The 12,500-nt window shown below is 40.2% G+C and overlaps 1 protein-coding gene and 1 pseudogene across 1 annotated transcript in view; both read left to right on the plus strand.

Annotated features, from left to right (window-relative positions):
• The window catches only part of LOC137981070 (uncharacterized), an 8,199-nt gene extending 1,241 nt beyond the window's left edge, over positions 1-6,958 (plus strand). The window contains exons 2-3 of the mRNA XM_068828431.1: positions 904-5,673; positions 6,657-6,958. Coding sequence (XP_068684532.1) covers positions 930-5,673; positions 6,657-6,679 — 4,767 coding nt within the window. The 5' untranslated portion in view covers positions 904-929 and the 3' untranslated portion in view covers positions 6,680-6,958. The remainder of the gene's footprint in view (positions 1-903; positions 5,674-6,656) is intronic.
• Positions 6,959-10,082: 3,124 nt separating this feature from the next.
• The window catches only part of LOC137980159 (monocarboxylate transporter 10-like), a 7,739-nt pseudogene continuing 5,321 nt past the window's right edge, over positions 10,083-12,500 (plus strand).

The raw sequence follows: 12,500 nt of genomic DNA on the forward strand, positions 1-12,500 counted from the left end.
CTAATCAAGTGTATTTTAAATTATGTATAGAGGCTTTTACTTCCCCTATAAAACAGTGAAAACATAGTTAGTGGAGGGTGAAAACTACTGTTAAACCATAGAGCTACATCATATTAAGGCGTTTCTTAGAATGCAAACTATGCGTTTCTGGTCGAGTTGGGCATATTAGACTTTTATTTGACCTTTCATACATACAACATGATGAGCTTAGATGTTTGTCTCGCGCGAGATATGTCAGTGAGTAGCTCAAAGGACTCGGAAGCTATCCTGTAGGACAAAAAAAGAAAGTAGTGGAATTAAATTACCGGTTTGTGAACATTATCGCAAGATATATTTTTGCACACATTTATGCACAATAAATGCCTGAATAATTAACAGCCGGAGCATATTGATGGCTCAGTTGCATGAAATAGATTAAATTACACACTCTTGAGTTTGTTTGGTACCTCAAAGTCGACAAATTAAGGCTCGTCTTTGCAAGACTCACGTCTACCGAGTCTGACAAACAGCATGTTGACAAACGGACGAAAACCTTGCTTCTTGTTTCTTGGTTTTGAATTCATATTAGAATAAAGTTGCCTAACAAGAAACAAAATATAAACTGCAAGCTTCTGGAGCCGTCAAGGTTTTTTTTTTTTTTGGCGAGTGATAACAGTGCTAACTGTCAAGTGTTCTTTTAGTCACGTGACCTGCTGTTTTGTTACAGGACCGGACATTAATTCATGTTCACGATCTCGATTTGCGACCTGGCACTGGATTTCAATCGCCTCTCTTATCCTTGTTCGGAGTCGGATGATCTCCCTTGCGATTACAGTTGTATAGTATTTGGAATTCTGAAAATGGCGAGTTTAATCGCTAATATTCACTGTAGTGCCTACTAATTTAGGTTCCGTATCATTGTAGAGGCCGCATAAAACCCAGCACCTTCAATGGCAGCTGCTGTACCGTCGCCCCTGGCCAGCAGTACGGAGAAGACCAATGGAGCTAAGCTGAGCAGACTTCTCATTGATGGCGGAACAAAAGTTCTGAGGAACACTTTTGATAAGTATCATCCTCCTGCAAGCCTAGCTGCTGACCTCAATGCTAACTATTTAACATTGGGCAATCTCTTGAGGAAAAGGGTTATACGTCAAGTCCAGTGGGACCAACTGTTCCCTCCTAGCGGAGCCAAACCTGATTCCAAATCTTTCGACATCACTCTTCTATTCCTGCTTTTGAACACCATTTGTGGGCTATCCCCTCCTCCATCAGGTTGGCACACTAAGCCACCACCAAGTGACACCTCTCTTGAGGCAAACCTTGTTCGCATTAAGATTTTCCGCAATGAATTGTATGGTCATGTGTCTTCCACTGGTGTTGATACGCCAACCTTCAAGACCCTATGGCAGGAAATTACTGCTGTTCTTATTTCTCTTGGGCTGGATCAGGCAGAGATTGACAGATTACAGGCAGAGCGTTGCGGAGAAGACGATTACATCCACGTTTTAACTGACTGGGCAGATAGTGAACAAAAAATAAAGTCTGAACTGAAAGAGATGAAACGAGATGTCAAGGAAGTACTTCAAACCCAGCTAGAAGATCGCAAAACTCAACAGGAGAGTAGTTTCAGGTTGGAGCAAGTGCATGAGATTGTCAACAAGAACCATCGAGCCATCAATGAAGCCCTTCAGAACCACTCAGAAGACCACAGTTCACTTCATGATATTATCTCAAAACTGGATGAAATACATCAGATCGAAAACAAAACTCATGATGCTATTAAAGAAGTACGTCAGACCAAACTAGAAGACCACAAAACACTTCAGGATGGCGTTTCCAAATTAGAGGGAATATCCCAGACTCAAATCAAAACTCAGCAAGCTGTAGAAGAAGTACACGAAAATATACAAGCAGATCTCCGAGAGGTAAAACAGGAGCTAGAAAGCTTGAGCAAGAAGCGTGAGATGGACAGATCAGATGAATTGCTCAGAAACCTGGCTAAGTCCGAGTTCAAAGGAGATATTGAATATCATGCACAGAGATTCCAGGAAGGAACCCGTGCATGGATCTTCAAAAGAGTTGACGACTGGCTAGATGATAGAACGTCCCAAAACCGGGCGATGGTAATTAGTGGAAATGCAGGGATGGGAAAATCAGTTATCTCTGCGGTAACGTGCAAACGAATGCAGGAGGCTGGTAGATTTTCAGGAAGCCACTTTTGTCAACATAAAAATGTGCGTTACAGAAGTCCTCAGCTAATGCTTCAGTCTTTGGCTTCTCATCTCAGCGACACTCTACCAGAGTACAAGAAATCTCTCGTGGAACAGCTCTCAAGAAATCTGGGGCCGGTTGAACTCAATAGCATGGGCGTGGAAGAGCTATTCGCGTTACTTTTCAAGGAGCCACTTACCAATGTAAAAGACCCAGGAAGAAATATCCTAATGGTGATAGATGGACTGGACGAGAGTGAGTATCAAGGACGCAATGAGCTTCTCGATGTGATTGCAAATCAGTTCTCCAAGCTTCCTCAGTGGATTCGATTTTTTGTGACAACCCGATCAGAAATAAACATCGCAGACAGCCTGAAGCATTTACAACCCCTACATCTTGATGAAAATCAGGAAGAGAACTTGAAAGACATTCGACTATTCTTTGAAATGCAGCTGAGTTCTAAGATTGCGGTAGAGCAAAAAGATGCTCTCCTCGCCAAACTGGTTGAGAAGTCTGAAGGCGTTTTTCTTTATGCTTTTTTCTTGATTGATCATATCCAAGTGAATTTTCCACTTCTTAACCCTGAGCAGCTGGAGAGCAGCTTACCGTTGGGTATTTCGTCCGTTTATCTTTCCCATTTCAAACGGTTGGAGAATGAACTTCGAAAAGAGCTGAAGATGGACGAAAACCAAGTATTGAGTTTTTTGTGCGCCTTTACCGCTTCCAGAGAACCTTTGCCAGTAGGGTTTGTTTCTAGACTGTTGAACCCAAATGGAAGGTCCTTGTCTGCTCAGCGAAGAATAAACAAAGCAATCGCCTGCATCTCTTCGCTTTTGCCAGTTCGTGATGAATGTCTTCACTTTTTCCACAAATCAATCAAAGACTGGTTGACGAATACCTCGTGCTATGGTCAACATGATTTCACCGTGGACGAGAAGGAAGGCCACGAGATTCTCTTCAACCTTTGCAGGAATGAGCTTGACAATATCAAGCGAAGGGGTGTACATAAATCACCCTTCAGTGACACTGAAAGGTACGCCTTGCAACATGGTGTCCAGCACATGATTGAGCTGAGGGGATCGGGCGAAAGTCCAAGACCTTGTGATGTAGAAGACCTGGTTAATACGTATGTGACCGATTTGGAACTCATTTATGCCAAACTTTGTGTGAACAGCACAGGTTGCTCGGAGGATATTTTCAGTGTTCAAAAGCATATTAAGCCAATTTTACTCAGTGAGCGAAGTAAGTCTCTTTTAATCTCTTTGCTAAAAGTGCTTAGAAAACACTCTTATCTGTTAAGAGACCATCCGCAACTTTGGTTCCAAAGTTTGATCAATGAAGGAACTCCTGAGCTTTCATCTGAAGCTGCAATCATCCTCGAAAACAGGCTTCCCACCGTGCCGTACATGAAATACTTAGACAATCAAGAAGATAATGGAGCGATTGAAGCGCGATTTTACTGTTCAGATACGGTGGCTTGTTTCGACGTTTCACCTGAACTGGACTACATGGTGTGCGAATGCCGCGATGGAACGATCCACTTGTGGTCTCTCGAGACTGCTCACTTAGAATGGAGTCGACCTTCCTTAATTAACAGAGAGTTTCCATATGTGTATCCTGATGGAGGCGCGTATCGTGATATAGATAGAATTTTGACTTTTTACCGTTCTGTGGTTTTTCATCCACGTGGTAAGTCAGTCCTACCGGGGACCCTCAGAAGTGTTTACACTCTCGAAGGAGAACGCATTTCCCTTTATCCTAATAGTAAATGCACATTTTCACATTGTGCTTTTCCTACAGACAAAAGAATCATTTTAACAGACTGTATTGATAATCCAAAAGAAGTTGTCTTGTGGAGTATGGAATCTGGTGAAGAGCTAAGGCGAATAACTTGGAATGATGTTATTACATCTTTTGCCGTTTCCAACGATGGTTCAGAAATTGCTTTTGCTGACGTGACTGGTTCTATCTACCTTGATGTGTCTAAAGGACCACAACACTTGTTGAATTGCGACGTGGCGTGGGGTATGATGCACTTCACAAAAGACAACAAGGGCTTGGTCTGTGGCGACGTGCCTTATCAGATAGGTCGGTTTGGTTGGGTGTGCAACGGTAGCCCGCAGTTTATCCTTCTTCCATTTAAAACAACTCCCTTTCTATCTCAACATGACTTCGTCTTGTGGCCCATTGAACCAAAGACTAGAATAGAATATAGTTTTGATGACGGTTTACTGTTGGGCCTGGTGAAAAATGTGCGCAGTGTCTTTTCATCGTTACATACAGGATTCTACAAGTGGCTTGATAATGGAACAGCCCTGGTTGGTAGCCCATCGTTTAAGTACGTCGCGGCAATTCATGTTGACTCGCTAATTGAAGAGAATTGGCCTTACACCAGACAAGTGGTCAAAGAAGTTGTATTTTCTTCTGAAGGAGATGTCGTTTATTCCATTACCTCAAAACATATTGATGCCAGTGCGGTTCTAGTGACCGTACTCCGAATGTCAAGTCAAGAAATCTTGTTGAAAAAGTCTTTCACTTGCCCATCACTGTCGCTTGTCCCCGTGAAGGAAGGTGTTGTACTATGTTTGAAGGATAAAGTACCAGAGCTTTGGAATTTTGAGCTGACCGAGTGCATTCGACAAATTCCCAAACTAAAGGGAACTAAAAAGCTTATTCGTTTATCAGATGAACTGATAGCCTGTGAATGGTCTGAAGAATTATCGGATTTTGGTTATCCAGCAGAGACAGATAATTCCCTGGAACTTCATGCAGAAGATGACTTAATGGAAGATAACGAAGCTCTGCATCATGATAACTCCACAGATGAAGAAACGTCAGAGGATTCATCAACGACAGACTTTTGGCTTTTTGTGGACATCGTCAATGTTACCAGTGGAGAGTGTGTTTCATCTACATGCATCAAGACAAGGGCAAGTTATGACCACTATGTATTTGTTTCATGCAACAGTCAGAACCAGCTGTTAGTCTGCACCATTGATGTTTTAGACTCTGTGGACGGGGAAGAGTTAACTGTTACTTTAGGAAAAAACAACTCCTTTTCCTGTTTATGGAAAAGAAAAGAAACGCGATACAACATTGGTTTCTTTACGCCATATTTCATGTTCTCCCCTGAAGAAGAAGTTGTAGTGACGTGGGCTTCCTTCAGTTCAGGCCATGGAGTACACATTCTTGATGCAAAAACTGGAGAAACACAACGCACTTTGCTCGAAGACCAAGATGACATTGTTGATTGTAAGTTCGTTGTTAATGGCGAATCTCTGGTTTGCTGCAGTGAGGACAACTTCCTTCGATTGTTTGACATCAGATCTGGTGATCTACTTAGCGTGCTAGACGTTGAAGAGCAACCCTGCTGTTTAGGAGCCTGTGTGGACAAGCCTCTTGTCGCCATTGGCTTATGGGGCGCCAGATTGAAATTCCTTCGTGTCAAGTTGCCAAATGACCAGGACGCTGAAGGGAAGAAAGGTGAGAATTAATGGCTTAATGCAACTGTTTTAAGTGATTTCCTTCGGCTAGATGCATCACGCATGGCTGTGATAGTATGCCGCTATTAATAGCAACAGTACACGGAAGTGCAGTAAGAAATAAAGTTTTGACACCATCTTTCGTATTTATATACGACACCAAAAAGGTGTTTTGAATACACCAAATTCAATATATTAAAATTCAGCCTTACACAATTGACCTGAGCACGAGGCTCTGAGGAATAAATCTCACAAATTCTGTAGTTCTTCTCCAGATCCTCGTACTGAGGTCTATTGTTTTTGGCTGAATTTTAAGATATCGAGATTGGTCTATTGAAGTAGTAACAGTAATCCTCCGTCCATGGGAATTTTCCCCTACTTTGTCTACTATTTAATGTTCATCCTGTGTCCAATCTTCTTCTATATGTGGCTTGCGTTATTTTTAACTGTTTCCTTTCCTTTACGTTAGTATCCCACTGAGTTTGGCACAATTCACGGCCCATTTTGCTTCTTCAAGAGGGTTGATAAGAAAACGTTTTACTTCATGAATTTGACTAAAATGTTGCTTTTTAACGTTTGTGCTAGTTAACATCATCAAGTAAACTCAAAACTCCAACATATGAATGTAAAGTACTAAAGCACTTCTCAGTGATTGCCAAGGAATACCTCTCAAGACTGCTAATTCCGTTTAAACGTAGAATTAAGGCCTAGAATTAAAAACTCTCCGAAGGCAGGTGACAAGAACGGTGTAGATTCAGTCTGTCAGTTAATCCTGTATACTTTTGTCTTCGCTTTTCAGCTGTGCTTCCGTCAGTACATTTAAGTTTTGTTACCGTACTCTCTTGAACAGAAATTGGATGAGCGTAGTCACACCGCGCAAATAAATATTTTTGAACTTGAGCAATCGATGAATTCGTCATTAATTTTAGGTGTTTAGCAGCTTGGGTGCTACTCGCAGTCACTACATGTCTCTATCTTTTGCAGGTTTCCGTGACAAACAGAAGTGAATTACACATGGATGCTATTCTCGATGTTGTCAGTTACTGGAACGTTTGAAAGCAAATTTCAGAGCGCGGTGGACTCCACCAGCGTGGGATTAGTTTTGATCTAAGTTGAGTAGCAGTTACTCTGAACATTTCAGATGGGCATATGTGAAGTAATTTTATAAGGGAATTAATTTTACATTAAACGCTATTTATGTTCATATCTAAGAGGTAGAGCTATGTTAGAGTGATTCCTAAGGGATTCCGTGTACTATTATTATTATTATTATTATTATTATTATTATTATTATTGTAATGGTTTCACGAAATTTCACGGCACGAATTCGACCACTTGTTGTGTACGCCTAAAACTAGACTTTCACTGGTTCTGTTTTCTTCATCTGAGTATTATGGTCAACTGAAATTAATTTACAATCATAGCTCCATGAGATTTACGCGATATACAAGATTAATCATCAGTCATGCGGTTGATCTGGTACATGAATACACACTCCGCACTAAATCACATCATTACGACGAGTACGGCGTTGGCGGGTTACAACGTGCCTTTCTAAATCCTTCATTCACAATCACAATTCCGTTTCACTATTCAATCACGTTCTCAAATCCAATAAAACTAAACTCGACTAAAATCACGAGACTTATCAGGAAAAGCAAATTGTCAATCATCAGGAAACAAAACGAAAACGTCACTTCCGTTGCAGTAACAATTATTATTATTATTATTATTATTATTATTATTATTATTATTATTATTATTATTATTATTATTATTATTACATTTTGCCATTTTACAATAAATTTACATTTAATAATTAAAGTTAAGATAAGAAATATGGCGAGGAAACCTCAAGAAACCAGGAGGCTTATACGAGGTTAGGTTTCCTCCCAAAACAGAAATAATTAAATAACACAAATATAACGGAGCAAGACGTTCACTTAGGTGTAACACAGGAGTAGGAACGAAGACTAAGGAAGGAATTAATAGCTGTTGATTAAAAACTCTTTCAGCTTGTGTTTAAAGGACATTAGAGTTGGGGTATTTTTAATTTCATAACCAAGGGTATTGAAAAATTTAGGGCCTTGAAAAGTATGAGCGGTATTTTCGCCGCTTACGTCTCAAGGCTCATTTCCATGACCGCGAAGACGCATCCATAACGCCTGATAATGATCCTTTCACAAAGTTTGAAAACAGGACGTTAACATGGACACCTCCGGTTGGCCAATTTTCAGCCATTGACCATTACATCGACCGTTGCCGCCGTAGTATTAATTCTAGAAACTACATACACAAGGCCTATGGTCGTTTCCAACCTACCACAAGAGGAGAAGCAATTCCGTCTATTGGGACATAAAGATGTCCTAAGAGAAATCGAAAACAATGCCTGTGCAAATTGTTGGGAGGTAAAAGAGGTGTATCATAGGATTTGTGCAAGTCGAGAATAATGAACTTCGTATTGACATTACAATACATTGCTACAAGCCAGAGACACATTCGAGAATTACTGCTTTGGTTGGAGCACGCTTTAGGGAGGGTTGGCACCAAATACTGTGGTACCTATTTCCTCACGTGACTAGCGACATTTAATTCATTATTTTCTCAAATCCCGTATACATCTTGTTTACCCCTAAACATTTTGCATAACTTCTCCTGGGACATGAAGATGTCTCAAGAGAGATCGAAAAAAAATGTCAATGCCTGGATCCGCCCCTGGTCAACGTTTTTTGCTTATAATGGTTTATAATGCTTATCAGAAATATATTATTGCAATTTTTTATAATCAAATAACTAAAAGATGAAATTTATATAAGAATGTAGGAGTATTGGTTGAAGGTCGATGTTGAAACTCGCGCATGACGTTTTTCTTAGCCAGTCTAGAATATCCCGCATGCGCAATGCAACAGCTTATCTTAATTATGTGTCACGTTTCACTTTTCAAAGAGCCTGTAAGTGCAGTTTCTATGTTTAAAAAAACAAGCTATTTCTGGTGAAAGCGAATAAATGTTATATGTTTCAGGACATTAAAAAAGAGACATCAGTTGTAGTCATATGGAAATAGATCAGGTATTTGTATCGATGAAACTCCCGAACGCTACTCATTCTGGCCTTACTGTTGACGGAGTTTCTGCTTCAGATCAAACGATGGGGTCCAGTGCTTTCTTGATCGATGCTATAAAAGACATTATACTTCCAAATATTATGACAGGATTTAACCCTGGCTAACAACAGCTAAAGAAACAATAATATATTTTTACAGGCTTTAACACCGAGGACAGCCCAGAAAATCATTATACACATTCGAAAACTACGTAACGTTGATAACTTATTAGCAAAGATTGTTTATCAAACTGAACTTGAGCTGGAAAAGTCTCTGCTCAAAGTGAGCAGAGAGAGTGGTTGCTACTCGAGTATTCTTTTACACTTATCTTTGTTCGGGATATAGTTTGCACCTAATATTTACGAATTATAAATCGGAAACGAAAACGCACTCGGATCTTTTGGCATTGAAATGTTCAGGGGCACCCAACGAATCTGTTCCTCACATTATCTGTTCCCCAGAGGAATCTTGCTGGCTGGCAAAAATACAGATATTTCGATTAGCTGGCTGGGAAATTTTGTTATTGATAGAGGTTTTGCCTGGGAATTACCGACTTTTTCTAGCATTTCAACCCGAGCTGGCTGTAGAAACTCTGAAGACTGAGGACGACTAAAAAAAAAAAAAAAAAGGGACCCCTTCCCTCTCCCAGAGAGTAGTCACAAACATACGACGGCACGTCAGAGTGATTGCGCTTGCGGAAAAAACCTGTTTTGTCCCGGTTTTGTAGCTTTTGTTCCGTCGTTTTGGATCGAGGGATTTGAAAGCGCGCGGAATTCCTGGCTGGGAAATAAATTTGATCAGCTGGCTGAGAAACCAGCCAATGTTATCTAGCTGGCTGGGAAATTTCTTGTGTGTCTTGCTGGGAAAAAGGAACAGGTAATGTTTTCCCAGCAACACTGAAAAACACCTGAAAATGCCTTAATAACATTTATTTTCATTAACTGGGGTATAATAATACAATTTACAACAAATTGGTCGTTGGGTGCCCCTGAATGTTACCTGGACTATCACGTAATTGATACCTTTGAATTAAGAGAGGTTTTTACATGAGAAAATCGGTAAAGTACTGCTTTCGGAAAGAAAAAATATCAGCAAGTGAAATCGGTGAAAGAGTTTCCAGTCCTTGAATCTTTTCTGCAACTTAGCTTTCATATTCACTTTGCAATTTATCCCAACATAATGTTATTTATTAATTTTTCTCCGTAGCCTTTTTAAATAGGTAGTTTATTAAGGCCCTGTTTACAAGCAGATAAGGTAACCCTACTTCTATGGTTATCCGTGCAGGAGAGTCAAAGGTAGCGCGGGTTTACAAGCAAAATTTCACAGGAAGGGTTACCCTGGCGCTCGGGTAACCCTGTCTGAGTTCCTTGTAAACACGTCGATGAAAAAAAATAAGAAATGTGTGAGTGTTAGGGTAACCCTCTTTCACTAGGGTTACCCTCCCTCCTAGTAAACAGGGCCTAAGGCAATATATCGTCGTTCAACTTTCGCATTTATTTTAAACCACGTTATGGGCTCACCAGTACGGTAATACAAATTTTTAGGTACCTTATGACTCGAGCATAATACATTTCGCAAGTCGTTTTTAAAAAAAAGCAAAAGTGGACTTCGATCGAGTTTTGCAAGTCATTCGAAAGGAAATTTAGTTTGATATATACACCCGTTTAATAAGTCTAATATATGCCGTTTTGCGCTAATGACCCCGAACTCTTGCCTTCATATTCTATTCACAAATGTACCAAAGGCCTAAAAGTTTTCAGATTTCTTTTCTTGTTTCAAGCCTTTATTCATTCCTGAATAAATTTTAAAAGCATGAGTTTGACGTCATTACCGGAAAACTGCATAATTATGTTAGACTTCCTCTCCGGCAATCAGAACAAATTTTAAATTTCTATTCATTTTACCCAAAAATTCGGAACAATTGTTTCGAGATATATTCGTATTTTGTTTTCTTCTTTGCTTCATTTGAACTGTTGATGTACAGTTTCATTGCCCGCTCTGTATGTAACGAAATCCGAATCACGAGTGAAAAGCACGAGTAGTTTTCACCCGTGATTCACCCGACTCCAAAACAAACCGAGTATTCTCGAGTATTCATTGAACACAAAATCCATCAGCGCCAAAGCGTCCATACTCAAAATCTAAAGCATTCAACACAAGTCACCGTCAAATTTATGGCCATTTCTCAGTTGTTTTGCTCCACCGGTCCTCCTTGTAAACGAGACAGTCTGTGGTCATGGCTGGTCTGTGCTTGTGCTACGATGACTTGGATTTCATCGCTCGGGTTTCTTTTTAGCTTTGGAGTTTTCCTTCCAGTGTTTATGGATTATTTCAAGTCATCCAGAGAAACTGCAGCTAGGTAAATTAGTGGGCGTTATGTCAAGAGCTTAATTTGCCATAGCTTGGTACCGATTTCCAATAATCTCGTCAGTTTTGATCCAATTTTGTCAACTACATCGGAGACTGGCACTAACAACAGTTAAACCTCATACACCTTATTTCAAAATGGCCGCCATTTTAGTGTTCGTTTGTTTGCTTGCAAATTGGCCCTTTTGCCTCGTTCTTAAACTTAAAATTCAAAAGAATAGTTAACCTTGAACGAGGCAACAAGGGATAATTTGCCAACAATTAAAAGAATGCTAACTCGTACTCTATCAAGTTCTTTGTATCAGAATTTCGCTAGACACCGCGGTAAACACTATTGAAACTTATATCTTAAAACCGGATTTCTTAATTGACGTAACATTCATATTCTGGCAGTTTTAAGACCTGTTCCTAAAGTTCCGCTTTTTTATTAGCGAATCTTGTTTAAGACAGACCGCCATGAGTTTTTTTTTTCTTTTTGTCTGATTATAGCATGCCTTGGTTCCGTTGCCATAGCATTGACCTTCTTCACCGGCCATTTTTCGACTGCTCTCATCTCTCGATTTGGCTGTCGCATCACGACTGTGATCGGAGGAGTATTCTGTGCCATGGGCTTGATAGCTAGTTCATTTGTTGAGAACATTTTTGTTCTCTTCTTCACTTACAGTTTTCTGTTTGCTGTGGGTTGCAGTTGCACATTTTCCGTGGGGCTGGTAGTATTGAGCCAGTACTTTAAGAAGCGACAGTCTTTAGCCACGGGTGTGCTCACCTCAGGGCATAGGGGTGATGTACTCATTTTAGGTCCCACACTAGAGGCCCTTAGAACGGTGACCGGAGTTGCTCTTTTCACGTGCTCACTTTCAGTAACCTTTGACCCCAACGTGGAGACAGATGAAGTCAAAGGCAACCTAATGAAAAGAGATTCCAGTGAAGATAGAAAAGGTGAAAATATTATCACGAAAATAAAATCAGTACTTGATTTCTCGGTATGGAAAGAATCTCCGGTGATCGTTTTCATCTGTTGTGTATGCGTGGTGACCATTTTGTCTCTCAGATTCACCTGGTAAGTGAAAAGGCTTAGTGAAAACGGATGAAACCAGGAGCCCATGAGTAGGAGCTTTCCTCTCTCATACACGCCCTTATGAGTCAACCTTTGCGCGTATCTTTCTATTTTTAGAACGCCACGACTTCCTCGGCTTTTAAAAGGCCAATCAGAGTAAAGTCATTGTCTAACGAAGAGAAATAAAGCAGTAAAACTGTATTTAAATCGTGCAAATTGATGTAAATTTATGTAAATGCGAGTCTCCTGCTCAAGAGTTCGTTCTAAAAATAGAAAGATCGCGCAAAGGTTGACTCAAAGA

The sequence above is a fragment of the Montipora foliosa genome, chromosome 12, assembly GCF_036669935.1.
Source record: "Montipora foliosa isolate CH-2021 chromosome 12, ASM3666993v2, whole genome shotgun sequence".
NCBI classification, from domain to species: domain Eukaryota; kingdom Metazoa; phylum Cnidaria; class Anthozoa; order Scleractinia; family Acroporidae; genus Montipora; species Montipora foliosa.